This window comes from Dermacentor variabilis, chromosome 1 (assembly GCF_050947875.1).
Source record: "Dermacentor variabilis isolate Ectoservices chromosome 1, ASM5094787v1, whole genome shotgun sequence".
In the NCBI taxonomy this organism is placed as follows: domain Eukaryota; kingdom Metazoa; phylum Arthropoda; class Arachnida; order Ixodida; family Ixodidae; genus Dermacentor; species Dermacentor variabilis.
In genome coordinates this window covers 211,494,655-211,515,123 of record NC_134568.1, presented here as the reverse complement: position 1 = coordinate 211,515,123, position 20,469 = coordinate 211,494,655, and the positions used below count along the sequence as shown (strand labels likewise).

At 43.7% G+C, this 20,469-nt stretch overlaps 1 protein-coding gene across 1 annotated transcript in view; it reads left to right on the top strand.

Annotated features, from left to right (window-relative positions):
• The window catches only part of LOC142592215 (DNA topoisomerase I, mitochondrial-like), an 83,082-nt gene that overhangs the window by 3,230 nt on the left and 59,383 nt on the right, over window positions 1-20,469 (top strand). Inside the window, exons 3-5 of the mRNA XM_075703989.1 lie at window positions 7,503-7,725; window positions 8,476-8,782; window positions 13,640-13,885. Coding sequence (XP_075560104.1) covers window positions 7,503-7,725; window positions 8,476-8,782; window positions 13,640-13,885 — 776 coding nt within the window. The remainder of the gene's footprint in view (window positions 1-7,502; window positions 7,726-8,475; window positions 8,783-13,639; window positions 13,886-20,469) is intronic.

The following is a 20,469-nucleotide window of genomic DNA, read 5'->3' as shown; positions in this document are numbered from 1 at the left end:
GAGTTTTGTGTTTTTGAATGTTTGTAATCAATTGGAAACTTGTGTTATTCAGCAACCCAAGCTGATACTGAAGCACTTATACAAATTGGCTTAAAGGGACTGATCGCTGATCAACACATGCCATAAGATATTAGTAGAAATGAAAAGATTGATTTATAGTTACGTAATCGAGCGTGCTGTTCACAATTTAAGTTCAAATTATAACTATAAATTGGCACGGAAAATCGCAAAAGCCGGCCAGTGGCGTCAACTGGCGGTCAAGCCTTGGTACTTTGGATGTAGTTTAGGAGATTATTGTAGATAAATCGGCAGTAATTAAGTATCACATTGTTTAAAATTGCAATACTTTGGCTTTTGCGCTTTATTCTTTGCTATTATGACTTAAAATGCATGCTAACAAATGGTGCTGCCTTTGTGGTAATGAATGGAGTGGCAGAGCCATTCAGTGCATGGTGGCATTCATGAGTGCTGTTGTATGTACACATTTGTGAGTTAGTACCAGTGCAATAGCACTACTGGCATGTTCTACCACTTGGCTTGGCTAAAAATTAAGTCGGGTGCATGTAAACAGCAAAAACACGGCCTTTGAGATTAGCTTCTGTTATTTGGAGAGAGCTGTCACAGGAGTGTAGATTTGGACACCAATTGTAAAAATCTACACTTTAGAAAACATGAACCACAGGAATACTGGCTTGATGAACAAAATATTATTCTTACAGCTAGGGTCATATTTGTCATCTGCTTCCCACACATGCCAGCATATAATTGCTATTGCGCTCGCCTATCACTGTTTCCAGCATGTTTCTTGAGCACAACTACATCATTGCAGATACAAAAATTCTGGTAAAAAATGTTCCATGATGTTTCCCACGTTCCCACTGTATGATTGGACACACAGACCGGTGCGCTTACTGTTGCACTAAAAAAATGGGCACAATAAAAATTGATTCTCAGTCCCTTAAACAGTTCCTAAAAGTACCAGTCAGACAGGCAAATTTATTGCAACAAGGTATAGGAGTGAGCTTGTTAGTCTGTAATGAAAGTGACTACAGTGCATAAATGCACTAGGGACGAATGCGATTGGCGGTCATGTGTTCACAAATTTGTATATATATGTATCTGTGAAACTGAAAATTACTTTTAGTTGGAAGTGAGTACTTGTCTGTCCTTGTTATTTGTCCATTGTCTGTTCTTGAGCGAGTGTCACTTGGGGGTTGATGTAATTTGGAGGCTGTCACACTAGTTTTAAAGATGCTCTCCGCTTAATGCACCTGATGACAATTTCTTGCAGAAACCTTGCTTCACGAAGCACCAGCACTTAAAGAAGTAAACGAAAATGGAGAAAAAAAAGATAGAATGGTTTGGTATTTTTCTGCAAGTTGCATTAAAACTGCATTCGTTTAACAACTAAATCTGTGTGTATACCATGTGGTATGCTGCAGGAATGGGCTATAGTCTTCTGGCAGATAGTGTAGCAGTGCTGGTGACTGATATTTAGCAATATATTTTTGAAAGTAGGCTGGTAAAACTGAAATTTGCGTTGCCTAAGTTCTGGTACTGTACATCGTTATTCTCCAGCAACTATTTGGAAAAACAAAAATGCATGCAGTAAAAGCCAGTTCTCTTTGAAAACTGGTAACACATGTCACCAAGGCAGCAGCACATTTTAGTATCTTCGTACCAAAATTATCTTCAGGCTTCAATCCTAGTACACTTGTAATTTTGAGGATGGTAGGTCTGCTGCATACTGGGTGTTTCTGCGGACGCTTAACAATGAAAAAAAATTGCCTTTGGCAAATAGCCCAATTCTAATCCTTGAGCTGGATTGCTGAAATAGGTAGGCATTTGCATGAGAAATTCAAATAATGACTAATTATAAATTCACTAATGAAGTTAACTAATTACCTTGCAGTACATATATTGATATTTACAAATTGTAAACTGAGAGTTTGCAAGGCAGATCCACTTCAGCAAAACCTCTGGGTAACGCCAGTTTTAAGATATCAGTTCCTGAGCTTTGTGAAGAAATATGTTGGCGGTCCAGTTACTTTTGCGATTCAGTGCATAAAGGGGTGTTTTGTTAGAAAAGTAGATGGAATGAGAGTGCATTTTTACCGTAAGTTTGATGGTGCATATCATGAAAATGGTGTCATCCACAGAATTTTATTTAAGGGGATATGCCTTGCAGTCCCACTGGCTTCGATTTGTAGATCGCAATATGTGCCATAGAATAATAAACATATTTATTCGAATATAGGCCAACTTTTTTTCCCCGAAAACTACCTAAAATGAGCTGTCAACCTGTGTTAGTGAACACAGCTAGCAGAGTACCTAGATAATGGAGTTTTCCCCATTGTGCTCTCCGTAAAGCCAGTCTGGAGATTATCCTGACTGGTGTTAAGAAATGCTGTTTATCCAACGCCTAGATGGCACTGAGGGCGGCATCATTTGGGGGTGCCCAGGACACTTGCAAAGCATCCGATGAGGACGGCTTTTCTGGTAGTTTCGTTGAGAATGCCACTTGTGGTATTGACTAGCTAGGTTTAGTAGCTGAGGTGAGGTAAATGAAGGTGTTTTAAGTTTTTCAGTTTTCTAGAAAGATATGGGTCGATTTATATTAAAAAATATTTCTCAGTGAGTTCAATACATAGGGCTTGACCTGTATTTATGTTCGACCTATATTTGAGTAAATACAATAGTAAAAAATCTCATTAGTGAATTTTATTAACTAGCCAATTATGCATTTTGATTTCATATGCAAATAATGTCTGCCTCTTTGAGCAATCCAGCTCAAGGATAAGAATTAGAACAGATTACCTTTAAACATTTCTAAAGGTCTTTGCAGAAACACCTATGTGAAAGGCGATGTAGTGGCTATAAAATTTAATGCAGAAAGGAAGAGTAATGGCAAGTGCAGAGATTTCTGCTTTTTTGGCATTCCCCTCTAAAATAATTTTTATTTTAAAAAGCAGTATTTAATATTTTGCCAGAAAAGTTACAAATCACAACTACTACATGGTGTCAATGCATGGGAGGAATAGTGTTTCAATTTGACTGGCTTGTCAGCTCAGGTGACAAGATTCCTTTTATGTAGCTGGTTCAGACGTTAATGTGCTGACTAGAAAGCTCAAAGGCCCTGTCAGAGTGTATGAATCAGGTTGATAAAGGGGACGTGGATGTCTGGTTTGATTTTACATTTAGTTTCCACTTATTTTCTCGTCTTCATGGCTTATCTATATCTAATCTCTGCCATTTTTTTTTAAGTGGCAGGCACAAGTGTTGCATTTGGTAAATGTCAGTAGAGACACAGATTTTTAGGCGCCAAAAATGTGAATTTTAGGTGCAATAGGGACCAAGATGCATTGTAACCTGCCTGCAGACCACATACAGTTTTATGTAATGATTGTGTGTAGCCCGTTTTCATGCCGAGAAAACTGACACATCATTAACTTGTGACGTCTGAAAAGCAACAACCATATTGTGCAGCCTATCGCTTCACAGGGCTCTGCTGGGGCATACGAGAGATTGCTTTTTTTGTCAGTCCACATGTACTGCAGCCAACATGTTTATACATCTGTTCCGACACAATGAGCAGGTAGTATATATTTAAGATGCTTTCCTGCTTACAATAACACATTAAGCAGAGCAAGAGTGAAAAACTAAAAATATGTCAGTAAAGCTGCTAAAAGGTTAATAGAATAAATTCGTGCTAATGAATTGAAGTCAGCAAATTTACCAGTAAGAAGACGTTCTTTGAATAGTCTGCGTTGTATGCCTCTTCTTATCAGAAAATGTTCAGGTTGAAAATGAGTGCACAGCATTGATGGAAGAGAATGGAACACTTTTGTATATTTCAGGGCCTCACATACCCTGAGGTTCTTCAGTGTTCCCTTGTTAAAACCTCTGAAATTTCTGTGAGCAGAAAAAAAGTCTGTTATATGTCTAAGGGCGACTGCAGTTTGCATAAGTTTTTTCGACAGCTGCTGCAACACGTGGGATGCATTAAACTTGTGTTGGCTGCGACAGTTGTGTATCGATATCAACCCTGGAAGTCACATTTGGTGGCTTCCAGGGTTGATTTTTTTTAATTGCAGATTTAATATTTAGTCCCTTATTTTGAAAAAAAAAAGCTTATCGCAATGTTCTTAATGACCGTAAAGTGACAAAAGATTTTTTTTACGTAGGTAAACATGCATTGTATGCATTGTTTATTCATGAATACATATGGACTTGCATAAATACTTGTAATAAGAATAAAAAGTAGATGCACTGAAATACATAGATTCTGGTTCGGCACTTGGGCAGTACGCATATAAGGAATCACCGCTCGACTCACTTGCAGAAGAGCAACCGGTGCCCACGTCCATAGTATTGTCGACCCATATATGTGAGCACACACAAAACCCGGTGGTTGTGCACCAATTGGAAAAACCCCAAAAGTCGGAAACTTGCAGTTATCCTTCATCCTGTCACCAACGAGGGGCAATCAGTTTTTGCGAGTCTTAAGAAACATGGGCGTGGCAGCATTGTTCATATATTACAGCTTCGTTTGTAGTACCAGCACCTGCCTGTGAATAAATGTAACCGCACCCCTGTGAGCAATAAACAAGCAAGCATATGGCAATGACCTTTTGAGAGATTAGAAACCAGATAGACATCAGTTTTCGCGAGCACGGCAAACAGAAACAGCCCATGAGGCGAAACCAAAACTAACCGCTGTGGAATTAAAACCAAGAGACTATGGAGCGAAAAAAAAATTATTTTATCCACACAGGGTTGCAGCACATGCTGGGCAATAGTGAAACTTAATGCGTTTTTCAAACATGCAGACAGCATCGTAAATACATCGCACCCACCATTTGGGACTTGTTCATGGCGGCGTATATTTTACGTCTTTGACACACAAAGGGTTAATTGCTTTTTGTACATCATCATCATAATCATCATCATCCTATTTTACGTCCACTGCAGGATGAAGGAATGTCCCTACGATCTTCAATTACCCCTGTCCTGTGCCAACCGATTCCAACTAGCGCCTGCGAATTTCCTAATAGTCTTCCTAGTCTTCTGTACCTAGTCTTCTGCAATCTTCGACTGCACTTTCTTTCTCTTGAAGCCCATTCTGTAACCTTAATGATCTGCCGGTTATCTAACCTATGCATTACATGACCTGCTCAGCTCCATTTTTTTTTCTCTTAATATCAATTGGAATATTGGCTCTCCCCGTTTGCTCTCTGAACCATACCGCCCTCTGTCTCTTAAACTTACGCCTAACATTCTTTGTACCATCGCTCTTTGCGCGGTCCTTAACTTGTTCTCAAGCTTCTTTGTCAGTCCAAGTCTCTGCCCCATATGTCGGCACTGGTAAAACGCACAGATTGTGCACCTTCCTTTTCAGCGATAATGGTAAGCTTCCAGTCAGGGGCTTGCAATTTCTGCCATATGCGATTCAACCCATTTTTATTCTGTAAATTTCCTTCTAATGATTAGGGTTCCCTGCGAGTAATTTACCTAGGAAAACATACTCCTTCACAGACTCTAGAGGCTGACTGGCGATACTGAACTTTTATTCCCTTGCCCAGCTATTGATCTTTGTCTTAGGCATATTAATACTCCTCACTCTTACACTCTTATCTGTTAAGGGCCTCAATCATTTGTTGTAACTCGTCCCCAGTGTCGCTGAACAGGACATGTCATCTGCAAACCAAAGGTTGCCGAGATATTCGCAGTTGATCTTCACTCCTAACCATTCCCAGTTTAATAGCTTGAATACTTCTTCCAAGCATGCAGTGAATAGCATTGGAGAGATTGTACCTCCTTGTCTGACCCCTTTCTTTATAGGTATCTTTCTACTTTTCTTGTGGAGAATCAGCTGTACTTGAACTTTATTTTGTTCAAAGTGTTTCTCATTTTATGACATGTTGGAACACAATAGCGTGTATCTCCTTACATACACTTATTTACATAAAGAGAGCAGGGGAGTGCAGGGGAGGGGCCGATTTTATTGCTTTTGATGAGCCAGCATCGGCAGATCGTCTCCACGACTACGTAGGAGGGAGGTGCTGAAAAATGGAACCACATAACTACAGTCGACAGTACTTCCAGTGTACTTTGCTTGCTTTGACCTAACACATGGGCAGTGTATTTAAATAGTCAAGTCTTTCCAAGCTACATTCTACATTGCACCATTTTCGAAATGCTGCACCTTTGTCTCTAAATCTCCACCTTCAGTGTAACATGGCGATGCGTGTCCACTGCTGAATGAGACTTTTGGTGATCTTTTTTTTCTCGCATCGCTAACCAGTGTCAGGCAGATGGTGAGAGGTCCTCAAAAGCTCAAATTACATTGACAGCTCAAGCATTTATTTGCTAGCTTGCATTGCAATTACCAACACTGTCTGCCAACGCTGCCACCTCTTTTGGGAAGAAGTAAGGAAATGGGCTTGTGAAGCAAAGAGGCCCTTAAAAAGCATTTTTAGGTGTTAAAAGCAAAAGTGAGCATATATAGCCACTATAAAATGGTGCCAAATTATTTCATTTGGTACTCTTGCACTAATAGGGTGGGGCAGTGACTTCGAGAAGCAGGCATTTGCCTATGATTCATTCTCTAGTCAACAGATTCAGCAATGCAGGAGCTAAATCTGATGTCAGTGTTTTTGCGAGCCGATTTATATTGGTTATTTCATGATTCAAGTCTTCCACGTAGTAATCTGAGGGTGCTGCACATAGTCACCTTTGAGGCTTCCAGGGTGTGGAGGTCTTTTAGGATCTTCTTCTCTTTTTTGCCATGCCTGGCCATTGTCTATCGAAAGAGTAATTGCAGACAAGCTGAGTGACATTGACAGTGACAATCAGCCTGGCCTTACAGATTGCTCGGTTCACATTGCTTCATTTTGAAATAATTCGCATCAGTAAATGTGTTGTTTATGAAGGAGACGTTTAAGAAACTTTTTATAACTCATTTCTGCTCCAGTTATTTCCTCAAGTCGGAGACCTAATTACAAAGATAATGAAAATTGCAGCAAAAAGTAGGGGAGAGGGGGATATTAGTGAAATTTTGCAACTTGCTGCATTGGGATAAGCAGTATTGTTAATCTGACCACTTAAGTAGGTTTGCAGAATTGAAGAGCAATGAACATTATCCTACATGTATTTCTGTGAAAAGAATTGCTGGACAAGTGGTTCATTTTTATGGTTATACAAATCCTAACCAGTTAAGTATGTCACAAGTTATCCTTCAGTGGGAAATATGCGGAATGCAATGTAGAGAGCATTGGGCGACATTACTCCTGATCCAGGTGCTGGATTGATCATAGTATGCATTCACATTTCAGTTTAGTGCATTTCAAGTGCCCATTCACAGTTAAATAACAGCGTGTTGTCATCCACTGGGATTATAAGGATGGTTTGCTGCCTTGGTGCATTTTCAAGGTTTGGTGAAAGAATGCAGAGTAGGAAGCAGCCATTGTAAAGTGAATTTCAGCGTAATTTTCTGTCCACAGGCTTGACAAATGGTGTGAATGGAGTGGTGGTCAACAGCAGCAGCAGTAGTCACCACAAGTCATCTGACAAGCATAACCACAGTAGCAGCAGCAGCAGCAGTAAGCACCATAAGAGCAGCAAAGAACATAAAGATGACCATCACAAGCACAAAGACAAGCACAAGGATAAGCACAAGGATAAGGACAGGGAAAAGGAAAGGGAAAAGGAAAAATCTTCCTCTGGGTAAGCAGATGGCATTTTCTACTGTCTCTTCATTTTGTTTTCCTGCTAGTATGCAAGAAGGCTTAAAGCAGGGATTTTTGTGTGAACTCATTAGTGCTGGATATCCAACCAATCGGGTTGCATGCAAGCAGATTAAACAAGGCTTTTTTTTTATTGTTCCATGTAGCACTTGTAGCAAAGGGTGCTTTTCTAACTTAAATGGCCTGCAGCAATGTCAATGCAATTAGGTATTGACAGATCAAGGTCAATTTGACTCTGCTTTGAACCGTTTTATGTGTAGTTCTGTTTATAATGTCAGGAAACAGCATTAAATTGTGAGTGTATAGTTCCATGCAGCGCACTGTAACCGTAACGTGCAAGACAGAAAAGACAGGGACATAATGCTGCTAAAAACTAAAGGTTTATAGCATCTTCTCAATATAAATATACCATGTGCAATATGCCCTCAGTTTATTACTTGTGGTCATCTGTACCATCTGTATAAAAATGCAATTTGCAATGAGTTTTCAGTTGTTAGAAGTGCAATCCTCTCTGGCTGTGCTGCACTGTACAGAATGCCATACCAACTAAAGTGGCCCGTCAGCCTGCTCTTTTGTGCATTTACACCTTGTACTTCATATTGTAGTAAAGTTGGGAAGGTGGGGCAGTGTTTTAATGCTGAAAACTTGGATGTCTTTTAAGAGCCGTTCTGGCAAATAAAAGTTGCAGCCACTGCTTATTTAAGCCTGAATGATGATGCATTGCTCACAGGCCCAGTGGCAGCGCCTCGTCTTCCTCTGCAAAGCACAAAGAGGGCCATCATTTGTCGTCATCCTCCAAAGGACATTCCAGTGGCAAGGAGCACAAATCATCTTCCTCCTCTTCATCCAAACCCAAAGATGCTCTTTCTTCATCATCGTCTGTTTATAAGAGTACAGAGGTCAAGAAGGAGTCCTCTGCTAGCAAGGAAAGTAAAGCATCATCAGAGTCCAAGCACAAGGACAGCAGCAGCAAAGACAAGGATAGGCACAAGGACAAGCATAAAGAGCATAAGGATAAAGACAAGCACAGGGACAAAGTGAGTTAACTCCTGCTGCCTGTTTCATACTTTGTGTATTTAGGGAGCCAAACCACAATTCTTGCCTGCTTTGAAATATTAGCATTACTGTTTCCTGTTGGGGTCTTTTGCTGTTCAAAGGCAGGCAGGGTTAATGTCTGTTTTGTGTGGGTAAGCATAAGGCTATCGGGGGTACAAAGTGCTTTTTGGTCTGGTGTGTGCACAATGGCAAGCCACGGAGGTCTTGCAAACTGCAGATAGTTGCATTAATCGAAAAGTGACTGTTTCAGATTGGTTGCTTGCTAGAGTCACTTGCCGCATTTTTCAGCTGCATTTTTTGGCATGGCTGAGAAGTGCAAAGCAGATTGCCAGTATGCCATACAACTATAAGAATAACGTAGACTGGGCTGGCACATTATGGTTGAACATGATAGAGTTCAGAACAACCAAGGTTGTGAGGTAACATGAGAATCTGAAACTGCACTCGAAAGGAACACTAGGCTAAATATTGTTTTATAGATGCCGATGTTGAAAATAGGCATTTATAGGGCCTAATGCCAGAAAGAGGCATATATAGACATAAAAACGGTACTAAACATTTTCTTAGTCAGTTCCTGCTCATATGGAGTCGACGACCGATAATTAGGACTCCACGAGGAACGTAAGTCCAAACTATTGAATGTATGAAAAAAGCTAATGTATAAAAATATAATTTTACAGTATTACCTCAGTAACTCGAGTAGTGAAAACCGGAAAAAATTTTGAGTTAAGTGAAGTCGCAGAACTTGCAGTGAAAAGTCGTTATTTCTAAAAAATTACCGCTACTGACAAGCTTTTGAAGAAGAGCGTTTCAACTGGCTCTTCGTAAAGGTTTCAAAGAAAAAATAAAAACATACCAGAGATATCATCGAGCCATTTTGCGGCACTGCTATTGTGTTCAGTGAATTAAATGTGTGTAAGGCTGGTCTGCTTTGTAGTACAGTGCAGTCCACTTATAATGATATTGAGAAAGACGAAAAATATGATCGTTATAACCGATGATCGCTATATCTGGACTGCAGTTGTCAAAAAAAAATTTTTTTTTTTTAACGCGGAACATACCTTTGCAGCTCCGAACTCCAATTCGCTACTTGCTCTAAAGAATATATGATGTAGACAGTAGGCCGTAAAAAACAAAACTTTATTTCTAGCGCCAATGACCGTGTCAATGGTTAGGCGCGCCGAAATAGTCCGAAATCTGCACTTGCTTTTGCGGCAGCTTCAGATTCACAACCGCGGTGTGCATGGATTCCAGCTGCTGCGCGAACACTGGCGGCAATCCTTTAGCATGCATAACATCAATTAAGGAGTCGATCGACGACAGTGTACTTTGCGTGGACATCGTGGTCGGGGTCAAGGAGCCACTGTCGATCTCGTTGTCACTGTCGCTGATGCCGTCGCCACTGTCGCACAACTTTGCCGTCTGTCGAGACAGCACATCTCCGGCGATCGCCTCGTAGGTGACTTCATCGCAGAACGAGGCAGCACTGTCTGCAGTCAAAAACTCCTCCTTCGACACAACACCTGTGTCACCAGTAGGAACGAGCTCCCAGAGCTCGGTATGTCAGCGACTTCCACCGGGTCGGTCTCAGCGGGTTGGGGAAGTTCGTCCTTACGCACAAAGCCCGCCTTCTTGAAGCAATTGGTGATGAACCACTGGTAAAGCGCCTCTTCAACATCGGCGTACAAAGGGTCTCTAACCCTTTTCCGCTGATCGGCATGGCCACTGATAGCTCCTGCCTTCACAATCGCGGTGCTCCCGGTTTTCAAGATGGTTGATATCGTTAACTGGACGAGCTCATACTTCTTCACGAGGGCACTCACCTTGAAGCCGCATCGAGAGTCCTGCAAAATATCCATCTTCGTGTCAAGCGACACAGGTTTGCGCTTTGTCGGCGCCATCTTCTAACTGGGTTGAACCATTTGAACTGTTGGTTGCACGCTGCTCCGGTGGCGTCAGCCTGCTATCGCGAGAGAGACGCGGGACGGGCGCCACCGTGCCGCTTTGCTTGTCGCTTTTTTTTTCTTTCGCTCTCTTTCGGAGCGACTGTGGCCGACGCGCATGAAGCAGCTAGCGTCATCTTGTGGCGCGTTGCGCCTACTCAGCTATTCTCCGGTGCGCGGGCGGGGCGAGACGCACTGCGCGGTAATGGCGGCAGATACGAACTTACGGAGGTAAACATCGCCTCGTCTCGACATCGTTCGTTTCAGGGAACTAAGCAACGCAAGTGTTACGATTATTTGGCACGGAAAACGCCGTCCAGACTGCAAAATTTTGATCGTTATATCCAATATGCGGGGAATAACCTATCGTTATAAATGGTTTTTTTCCCCATAGACCTAATGCATAAAATGACACTCTCATGTCGACCCATCGTTATAACCGATATATCGTTATATGTGGTATCATTATAAGTGGACTGCACTGTACCACTTGGACCTGAAAAGGCGTCCTCGAGCTGTTTCACACATCGCATGAGCCGATCGTTCCTACTGCTGCGCTTAACTTTATTTTGCAGTAAGCGAACTATGTTTCTAGTTTCAGCTGATGTTCGCACCTTTCGAGGTCTTTCATCGTCGCCACTGCTTTCACCGTCCTCTCCGTTTGTAGCCATCCCAGCGATTTCGGTGTCAGTAAATCCACCTGTCACCGGTACATCCTGCTCGCATAGCGTATACTCATGAATGCTCATGTCGCATTCTACTACGCAACACACGCAGCGTGGACTTGCCGAGAACGGTGCCACAGAAAATGATGGGAGCATTCACGACTGCGTACTCTGTGAGCGGGTTGTACTGGAACGCACGCCGCATGTGCGTTTTTGTTCTACATTGCGCAGAATAAAAATTCAGTGCAGCGTACTTCGCGTCAAATAAAATTAAAACTGAAATCGCACTTCTGATGGTAAATCACGTGCGTTGCATAAAGCAAACAAAACAGACTGCATCAAGCATGCTATTTCGCAGGGCCTGCCTCTGCACTCCTCTCCCATCACATGACGTGCCACATGGTTGCTTGACAAAGTTGTTATGCTGCCAGGTTCAAACATCACATTCGGGGAAAGCATCTGCTTTGTGGTAGGTGTGGTTAAGATGTGGCAGCATCGCGCGAATCTTGTTTAATGGTCCGGTGGCAGAGTTTTTGTTCCACACTCAGTCAAGATTTCGAGATATCTGCAATTTGGCCCAAAAATAGTTTGAGATAATGGGCCGTAAATATATGACACATATAAGAAATGTTTCGGTGCCGCGGAAAATTTCAACTTAGACGATTTTTCGAGATGTGTGAGTTCGTGTTAACGAGGTATTACTGTATTTACGTCTTAAGGCACCTGTGCCAGGATGAAGTGGTCGATGTGTTGCTGTGTGCACTTCCGCTTGTGTGCAACCAACTCCGCCTGTATTTCTGCCAGTGTGGTGTTGTCACTGTACACCGATGAAAGGACTGCAAAGGCTCGAGTCAGATCTACATGTGAAGGCTCTGGAGCACAGTGCAAATCATCATCGGAATCGGAATTCCTGTTCAACGGTGGGAGAACTTACTCTGTTATTTCATCATCGTTAAGTTCGGCACATGGTGACACCACATTGTCGACGTTTGAAAAGTCTTTGTGGTGTATTTGCTGTTTCGTCGTCATCGGCATGGACTGCGAGGCCACCATTGCTGCCATTTGATGTGGCCTGTCTATAACTTCACGAGGAAGACTTCATGGAGCCAGCAAAGTGCTGTCTGGAATGCAAACTAAACAAACAAGCATAGAATGGCAGAACGCTGTCCGGAAGGCAAACTCAACAAACAGAATTGCGACAGCGGGCCATGTGCGGGGGGGGTCTGGAATAGGATGTGTTGATCGTGATGCTGATGCAACCTCACAATTCAAGCAAAGCCTCAGAGATCACCCTCTAGCATGTAATCGCGAGGCCTTATTTGAGGTCTCGTCGAGGTTGCTAGAGGAGATAATGGCGGCAGAGTCTACGTATGCTACAGCTATGGATGGAGTCCGGATGATCGAATGTAGAGCTGGAGGCTGTCCAATATATCGGTTGTGTTTACACATTTAAGTCTATGGGGCCATTGGCAGTGCTGCAAAGTTGTCCGAATTACCAAGCATGTCGAGGTTGCTGGTCCGGTTTATTGGTCAGCGACTGTATGAAAAGGGTTGATTGTGAAGCAAGGAACAAAATAGGCACATGCCTAAAATCCAGTCTTAGTAATGCAGCAGCCCTAACGAAATTGCCAACGTAATCAGAAGCGGCTCCACAGCAGCAGTGATCGCACGAAAAGGAAACAACATAGGGAGTCTCGCTGAAAATGACCTATAGAAGTTTCATTGATGCAATTTTCCTACAAAAGCCTAGTCTACAGCAGTATGAAGTTGTTGCTTATAAGTTCTCTAAGGTGCTTCGACAGAAAACTGTTTATAAAATTGCTTCCAAACAAACGTATAATCTGCTCTATGCAGTCTCAGCACTAGTTTTGTGAGAGTTCTGCCTCACAAATATTAAACACAGCTTTAATATGACCCCTATACATGTCCCAGATACTTTCATGGTCCAACAATTTGTCAGCCATTCAGGTGCAATGATGTGCTCACTTAAATAACACGAAGTCAGAGATTTCATTTGGAATCGTGAAATAAAATTGCATCCATACAAGTGTTCTGTGTCTGGTTGGTACTTTAATGTACTTGACCTCACATGACATTATGCCTGAAAATGACATGCACACACAATTCTGGCCTGAAAATGTTATGGACAGTGGTGGTTCAGTGTTCAAATAATTAGGTGCGGGGTGGAGTTGCACAGTGTGCATTCATATTACTTATTTTCCTTTTGCAGGAGCGTGAAAAGCATAAGAGCTCAACGGAGAAGCATAGGGACAGCACATCTCCAGTGAAGATTAAGCAGGAAGTGGTCACTCCGAAAAAACCTAGTTCAGAAAGTATGTCCCCACCTCCTGTAAAGGTCAAGACAGAAGTGTCATCGCCACCCCACCCTCCTGCTCCACGGATGACTCTTGAGACCGAGACTGTTGACATCAGTGAGATCAAGGGCGAGGTGCTCAGCGATGATGATATGCCACTGGTGTGTCCTTTTTATGACATTTTCCAGTATAGTTATTTGCATTCGCGTCTGGGAATTCTTGTTTGGCAAGAAGGGTTGGCATAATGTAACAATTCCTTTCAGTGGGTTCTACTCATTTAGCATCCATTGCTCGCAACAGGGCTATCCTGGTATTACGTAGGCATAGTGCTGCTGGGTCCAGTGATTAGGCATCAAAAGGAAAATAATTGTAGTGGGATTGCTGCATTATCTTTGCCAAAGTTACAGCTGTGAATGTGCATGGGGTGGTCTTGCCAACTTATGCAAGCTGTGATGGTGCTTACTCATTTGACTTACATTTTCGTGTTCGCTTTGTCATCTGGGTTGATAGCATGTATGTACCCACTCTCATTTATTCATACGTGCTGGGAATCGCCGACTATACAAGGTGTTCTCTGATCGCCTTATGCACTCCTTCAGAATCTGAAGCTAATATGGGGATCATATTCAGCTGTACAGTCGAACCCACTCATAACACCGGTTTTAACAATATATCGGTTATGACAATGAGTAGCTACTGTACCGTCAACTTTTGTATGTTTTCCATGGTGAAATAACCCGATTACTACAATGCCTCGATGTCGCGTTATCGGTTTTAACGGTGAAGTCTGGCTGCTAGGTGTCCGAGCTGAAAGGTAGTGAAATTCGAAATCTTTGAAAAGAAAAAAGGAAAACGAGAAATTCGAGCCGCTGCACGATAGCCTGCTGCTCCAACAGCTGCCGCACTCATTTTCCAGCCTTCGTGCGCCTCTCTCCTGTTGCCCTTCAACCCCTCCCAACAAGAACGGGCTGCGCCCATAGCTCTATGCCTTGCCACTCTCCGAAACACGAATGGACCGCGCGAACTGCGCTACTCCCAGATTGCTCGCAAGTTGATTGTTGCATGTTGCATAAATTTAGTTCTTTATTCTATGGCTGGCTCCTCATTCAGCGCAGTTCTAGAGGAAGCATAGAAGCAACGACTGAGAAAGCATGGAAGTAGGATGTAGCCTGCAGTCGATTCGAACGCATAAAACTAGAGCTACAGGGAAATAGAAACACATGAGCAGTGCATAGAATAAAGAACCAACTAGCGGTGTCTGCTCTTCCATGAACTATCGATACTCCCTGCAAGCGCCGTCGTTCTGGGGGTGCCGCCATGAATGGAACAGCGGCACTTCCATTGGCTATCGACACCCCCCCATGAGTGTTGTGTGCGCTGTAAAACCCTAAAAAATGTTGAAAAACCATTCCGAAAAGCGAACAAATGTGCGGGATAGCGAAAACTATGGGTAGGGCCATAGAGCAAACATAAAATTGTAACTACATTGTAGCTCCCTCGATATCTTGTTGGTCTTGCTTTTTTGGCGGTTCCATGTTTTGGTTTCGATTCTAAGTCGACTCCCCCACTTCAGATTTCCAAATTTTAAAAAATAGGTCGACTTACAATTGTGTAAATACAATAGCTTTCTTGCATCAGCTTTGCCATCCCCCTATGTTGATGTTTTCGCGCAAGCCGGTTATAACAATTATCGGTTATAACAATGGAATTTTCGAGGCACTTGAATATTTTATAAGTGGGTTCGACTGTATTGACAAAGTGTCGCAGGAGCAATATTCTACAAATAGCTCTGAATGTATGCCATGCCTCCTTGGGTGGACATTGGTCAATCACAACTGTGCCTTCAGATAAAAATATTTTCTACATTCAATTACAAAGCACGTCTATTTGCTTAAGATACAACATGCTGGTTTTTGTGTTGTCTGAAAAGGCATTCATCATGTGGCACTAACAGCATGCAGCTCTGGGCGCATCACATTGCCGCAATTGCAGACATGTGAAAAGCATGCTGCAAAAATTAAAATGTATGCAACTGTACCAACTTTTTTTTGCTCTGATTGCAGCATGTGAAATGGCCTTCACAGGTCTTGGAAGGATCCAAATGTCAAATTATTTAATGGAGAAAGAAAACTAATAATTGCTTCAACATGCCCCTATTTAGTGACGATTTGCACTGCATTGTACTTATTTTGCTCATCAATTTTCATCCAACTGCAGTTGGTGCAGCGCTTGGAAACTATTTTGGAGTGGCTTCACTGAGCTCAACAGTGAAGGCCTTGTGACCTGCTTCAGTACGACAGCAGTGGTCCAACGGTTGTCTTTGTCCGAGAATACCGTATTTTCCGGTGTATAAGACGCGGTTTTTTTCCAAAAATCTTGCTGGTGCGTCCTATACGTCTTATATGCGAATTTTTCGTTTTTTTTTGCGGGTTCAGAAATTACTCAGGTTCATGCTCAAGCTTTTTTCACCGAAAAAATATCACTACCAATGATGCGGTAGTAGCACGGTTAATACTTCAATACGGGGACCGCCGTGCGCAACTTTTTTTAGGTGAACTTTATCATGAAACGGCGGGGATGACGACTTCCAGAATCGCAAACACGCGGTCGTTTCGGAGGCGCAAGCAAAAGTAATGTGAAATTCCCAAAGATGGCGACAGTCGCGCTTCTCGACATTGTCAAGACAAGCCAAGCCGGCGTTCTTTTTTAGTCATTCTTTGCAACTTCGCAACCGTGTACGTATTACGTCTGTGTTGGTGACTTCGGCGTGTGTTTTCCACTACCTACACCTGTCGTGCTCGGTCTTACTACAGTATGCCACCGAAGTTGCGCAAGAGCTACACCGCAAAGTTCAAATTATCTGCGGTCGAGTATGCTACCGAAAACGGAAATCGGGCTGCGGGCCGCCATTTCGACGTCACCGAGAAGATGATTCGCACGTGGCGACAGTCATCCGCCAAACTGCAGGCGATGAAGAGCGGAAAGAAGGCTGACCGCGGGAAGAAGGCGCGGTGGCCTGAACTTGAAGACCGGCTCCTCAAGTGGGCTCTTGAACAACGTGCTCAAGGTAGGGCTCTGTCAACCGTGCAGTTGCGCTTGAAAGCACGCACTTTGGCGAGTGAAATCGGTGCCGCTGATTTTGTTGGTCGGCCGTCATGGTGCTATAGATTTATGCAGCGCAAAGCCTTGTCAATAAGAGCGCGAACGACAATGTCTCAACAACTACCAGACGATTTCGGAGAGAAAGTGGAGAAGTTCCATGAATTTGTGAAGAAGGAAGTCGAAAAGAATAACATCATCGACAGCCACATCGTAAACATGGACGAAGTGCCTCTAACATTTGACATCCCTATGTCAAAAAGTGTCGCTCAGAAAGGTGATAAGACTGTCACAGTACGAACAACTGGGCACGAAAAGTCTCACTTCACTGTCGTACTTGCGTGCTGTGCTGACGGAACAAAGCTGCCGCCGATGATAATTTTTAAAAGGAAAACGATGCCAAAAGAAAGCTTTCCGCCTGGTGTTATTGTCACAACTAACCAGAAGGGCTGGATGGATGAGCAAATGATGGGAGTTTGGCTCGAAAAGTGCTTTTCGAAGCGCCCGGATGGATTTTTTCACTCCCGGAAAAGCCTTCTGGTTATGGATAGCATGCGGGCGCACATTACTGACTTGACACTGAGGCAAATCAAGGCGAAGAACTGTACCCCTACAATAATACCCGGTGGTTTGACGAAGGTTCTACAGCCTTTGGATATTTCCGTCAACCGCAGCTTTAAAGCTATTTTGCGACGTATTTGGGAGGCGTGGATGACGGAAGGCGAGCACAGCTACACCGCAACTGGACGCATGAGGCGCGCTTCTTACAGCGAAGTTGCGAAGTGGGTCCATGAGGCCTGGAGTGCTGTTAGAGTGGCAACCATAACTGCAGGGTTCCGGAAGGCTGGCCTGCTAGCTTCATCGCCAACCGAGCACGACGACAATCAGACCAGCGGTTCTGAGTATGAAGAGAATGCTTCAGCCGCGTTGCCTCCAGAAATGGGCGAGCTTTTTGAGAGCGCATCCGAAGATGAAGACTTCGATGGTTTTAAGTAAAAATAAAATGTTGTTATGGACATACGGGAGAGTTCTTTCGTCGTATTTTTCTTTCTTTTTTGCTAAAACGTGGGCGGGTATGGCGTGAGTGTTGCCTTTTGCGATCACTTAGCGTTGCTTAAGAACTTCTCACAGGCCGCCGCGGTGGCTCAGTGGTTGAGTGGTGATGGGTCGATCAAGCGTGTTTAATTAACCCTGACTAGCCTAAGTGGGTAAATTGGGGTGCGTCTTATACACGGGTGCGTCTTATATACCAACTTTTTCAATGAGAGCCTTCATATATGGCGAGTGCGTCTTATACAAGGGTGCGTCTTATACACCGGAAAATACGGTACATGCTTTGTCATGGTTGAGCCCATGTGCTTTTATTCTGTCATAAGAGAGTTGGTAGACAGCCTTACTCGTAATCCAGTACAGCGTAACCTCGTTAAATCGTACCGTATTTACACGATTGTAAGTCGACTCGAATGTAAGTCGACCCCCCCATATCGCTTGACCGAAAAAAAAAAAAAAAAAACCCGAGGGCGCATTTGATAACGAAAATTTATTAGTAGCTGACATGGTCACTGGACTACTCGTCTTCACTAGTGCTGCCATCGTCATCGTTGCTGCGGTCCCACAGCGTGTCGTGGTCCAGCGAAATTTCAAATTTGGCAAACGACCGCACCAGGACATCTTGCAGAACAGCAGCCCACGCCAAATGCACCCAACCACACGCAGCCGTCAGGGAGGCTCTTTTGACAGGTCCAGTTGGCGTAATTTCGCAGTCTTCTGCCGCCAGCCACTCGTACTCACGGCGGAGCAGAACCTTAAAATTAAGGCGAAGGTCCGGGCTTGTTTCATGACCACGTCACACTTCACTGGCAGGGACCGATCACGCATTTCAGCGACGCTGCCGCAAGCTTAGCCTACAGCTCTGGAAAGCGTCCAGACTTCGGCACGTGGGAAATTTCTCACTTGCCGCCACAGGGTGAAAATTTCACTTCGCTGCAGTCGCCACTCTCGCACCACCCGTTTAGAAACATCGAAATTGCGGCCCGCAGCGCAGTGATTTGTTTCTTCGGCGTAAAGGATGGCAGCCCTCTTGAACGCTGCTGTGAACTAGTGCCGAAAGATTAGTGGGCCTGCAGCACTCATGACGACTGGGGAAGCATAGAAGTAGCACGTAGCCGGCAGTCAAGTGGAGCGCGTCAAAAAGTTGGTCAAACCAATGCCAATGCCTTTAAGGCCTTTAAACAGAGAAAGAGAAACCCACGAACGGTGTCTGCTCTTCCATGAACTACCGATACTCCCCGCAAGCGCCGCCGTTCTAAGGGTGCCGCCGCAAATGGGAACGGCGGCGCTTCCATCAACTATCGACACCCCCCATGAGTATTGCATGCACTGTAAGACTCAAAAATGTTGAAAAACCCTTCCGAAAAGCAAACAAACACGCGGGATAGCGAAAAGATACGGGTAGGACCGTAGAGCAAACATAAAATTGTAACTACGTTGTAGCTCTCGTTGGTATCGCTTTTTTTTGGCGGGGCCATGTTTTGGTTTCGATTGTAAGTCGACCCCCCAACTTAAGACTTTCAAATTTTAAAAAAGGGGTCGACTTACAATCGTGTAAATACGGTAGTTGGCCGGAGCTCGGATAAAGTATGTACTAAATGGTAGTACTGCTTAACCAAAATAGCACGAGATCGCCCACTTCCCTGTCAAAAACATAACTCCGTGAGAGCGCAATGAAAAGGCAAAAACATGCAGTATTTATTCACTTTGCGCGATAAAAGCCTGTCGTTTTCGTTTGATGCCACGGCGGCCTAGCAACGACAACAGCGGCCTCAAATTTACTGAAGCTGTGAGCTAGCTTTTCAGCCAGCTCCCTCTTCTCGGCAAACACTTGCACGGCAGATTCCTCATTCAGTTGCATATTCTCCGTGCACGGGCGCAGTAGCACTGCAGAAGTCGCGGGGCACCTATTTCATTCCGGGGTGCTGTTCTCGTCGCGATGATTTCATCCTTTATACCTTAGACACGATACCTTAGGCACGACAATAGCTAGGCTGTGCGAGAAAATGAGGGCAATATAAGCAATTCTTTATAGAAATGGATAAGCATTCGGGTAAGAAAAATGCTTCCACATTCTGGCAGGGAAGTTGTAGCGGGCACCAGAGGAAAAGAGCGTTGCTGCAACAATACCTCGAGCTACAGCAGGAAGCACCCGTAGCCATAGTCATGCAAGAAACAGGTAAAGCCCCTGTTAGATTATCGGGTTAGCAAAGCTTTGACAGCGGCAAGGGGATAAATTTCGAGTCGCCACCTTTGTAAAGCAAAACATTGCAACCATAGTCCATGTTGTCTCCCCTATCGAGGCAGAGGCTGTTCTCGTTGAGATTATCACAGGAAAGAAAAATAAAAATAGCATATTCCTGCTGTGTGGGTACAGCACACCCAGGCAGAAGAAAATTAAATTCATTACTTTATTCCGCAAAGCACTCAGAGCCACAGATGGGAGACCTCTCATCATTATGGGAGATGTCAACGCGGTTCACGAGGAAGGGGGATATACATACAGAGACCCAAAAGGTAGATGAATTTGGGAGGATATACAAATGCTAGGGCTTACTCTACATACTGACCCATGCGTCCCTACGCGTACAGGCAA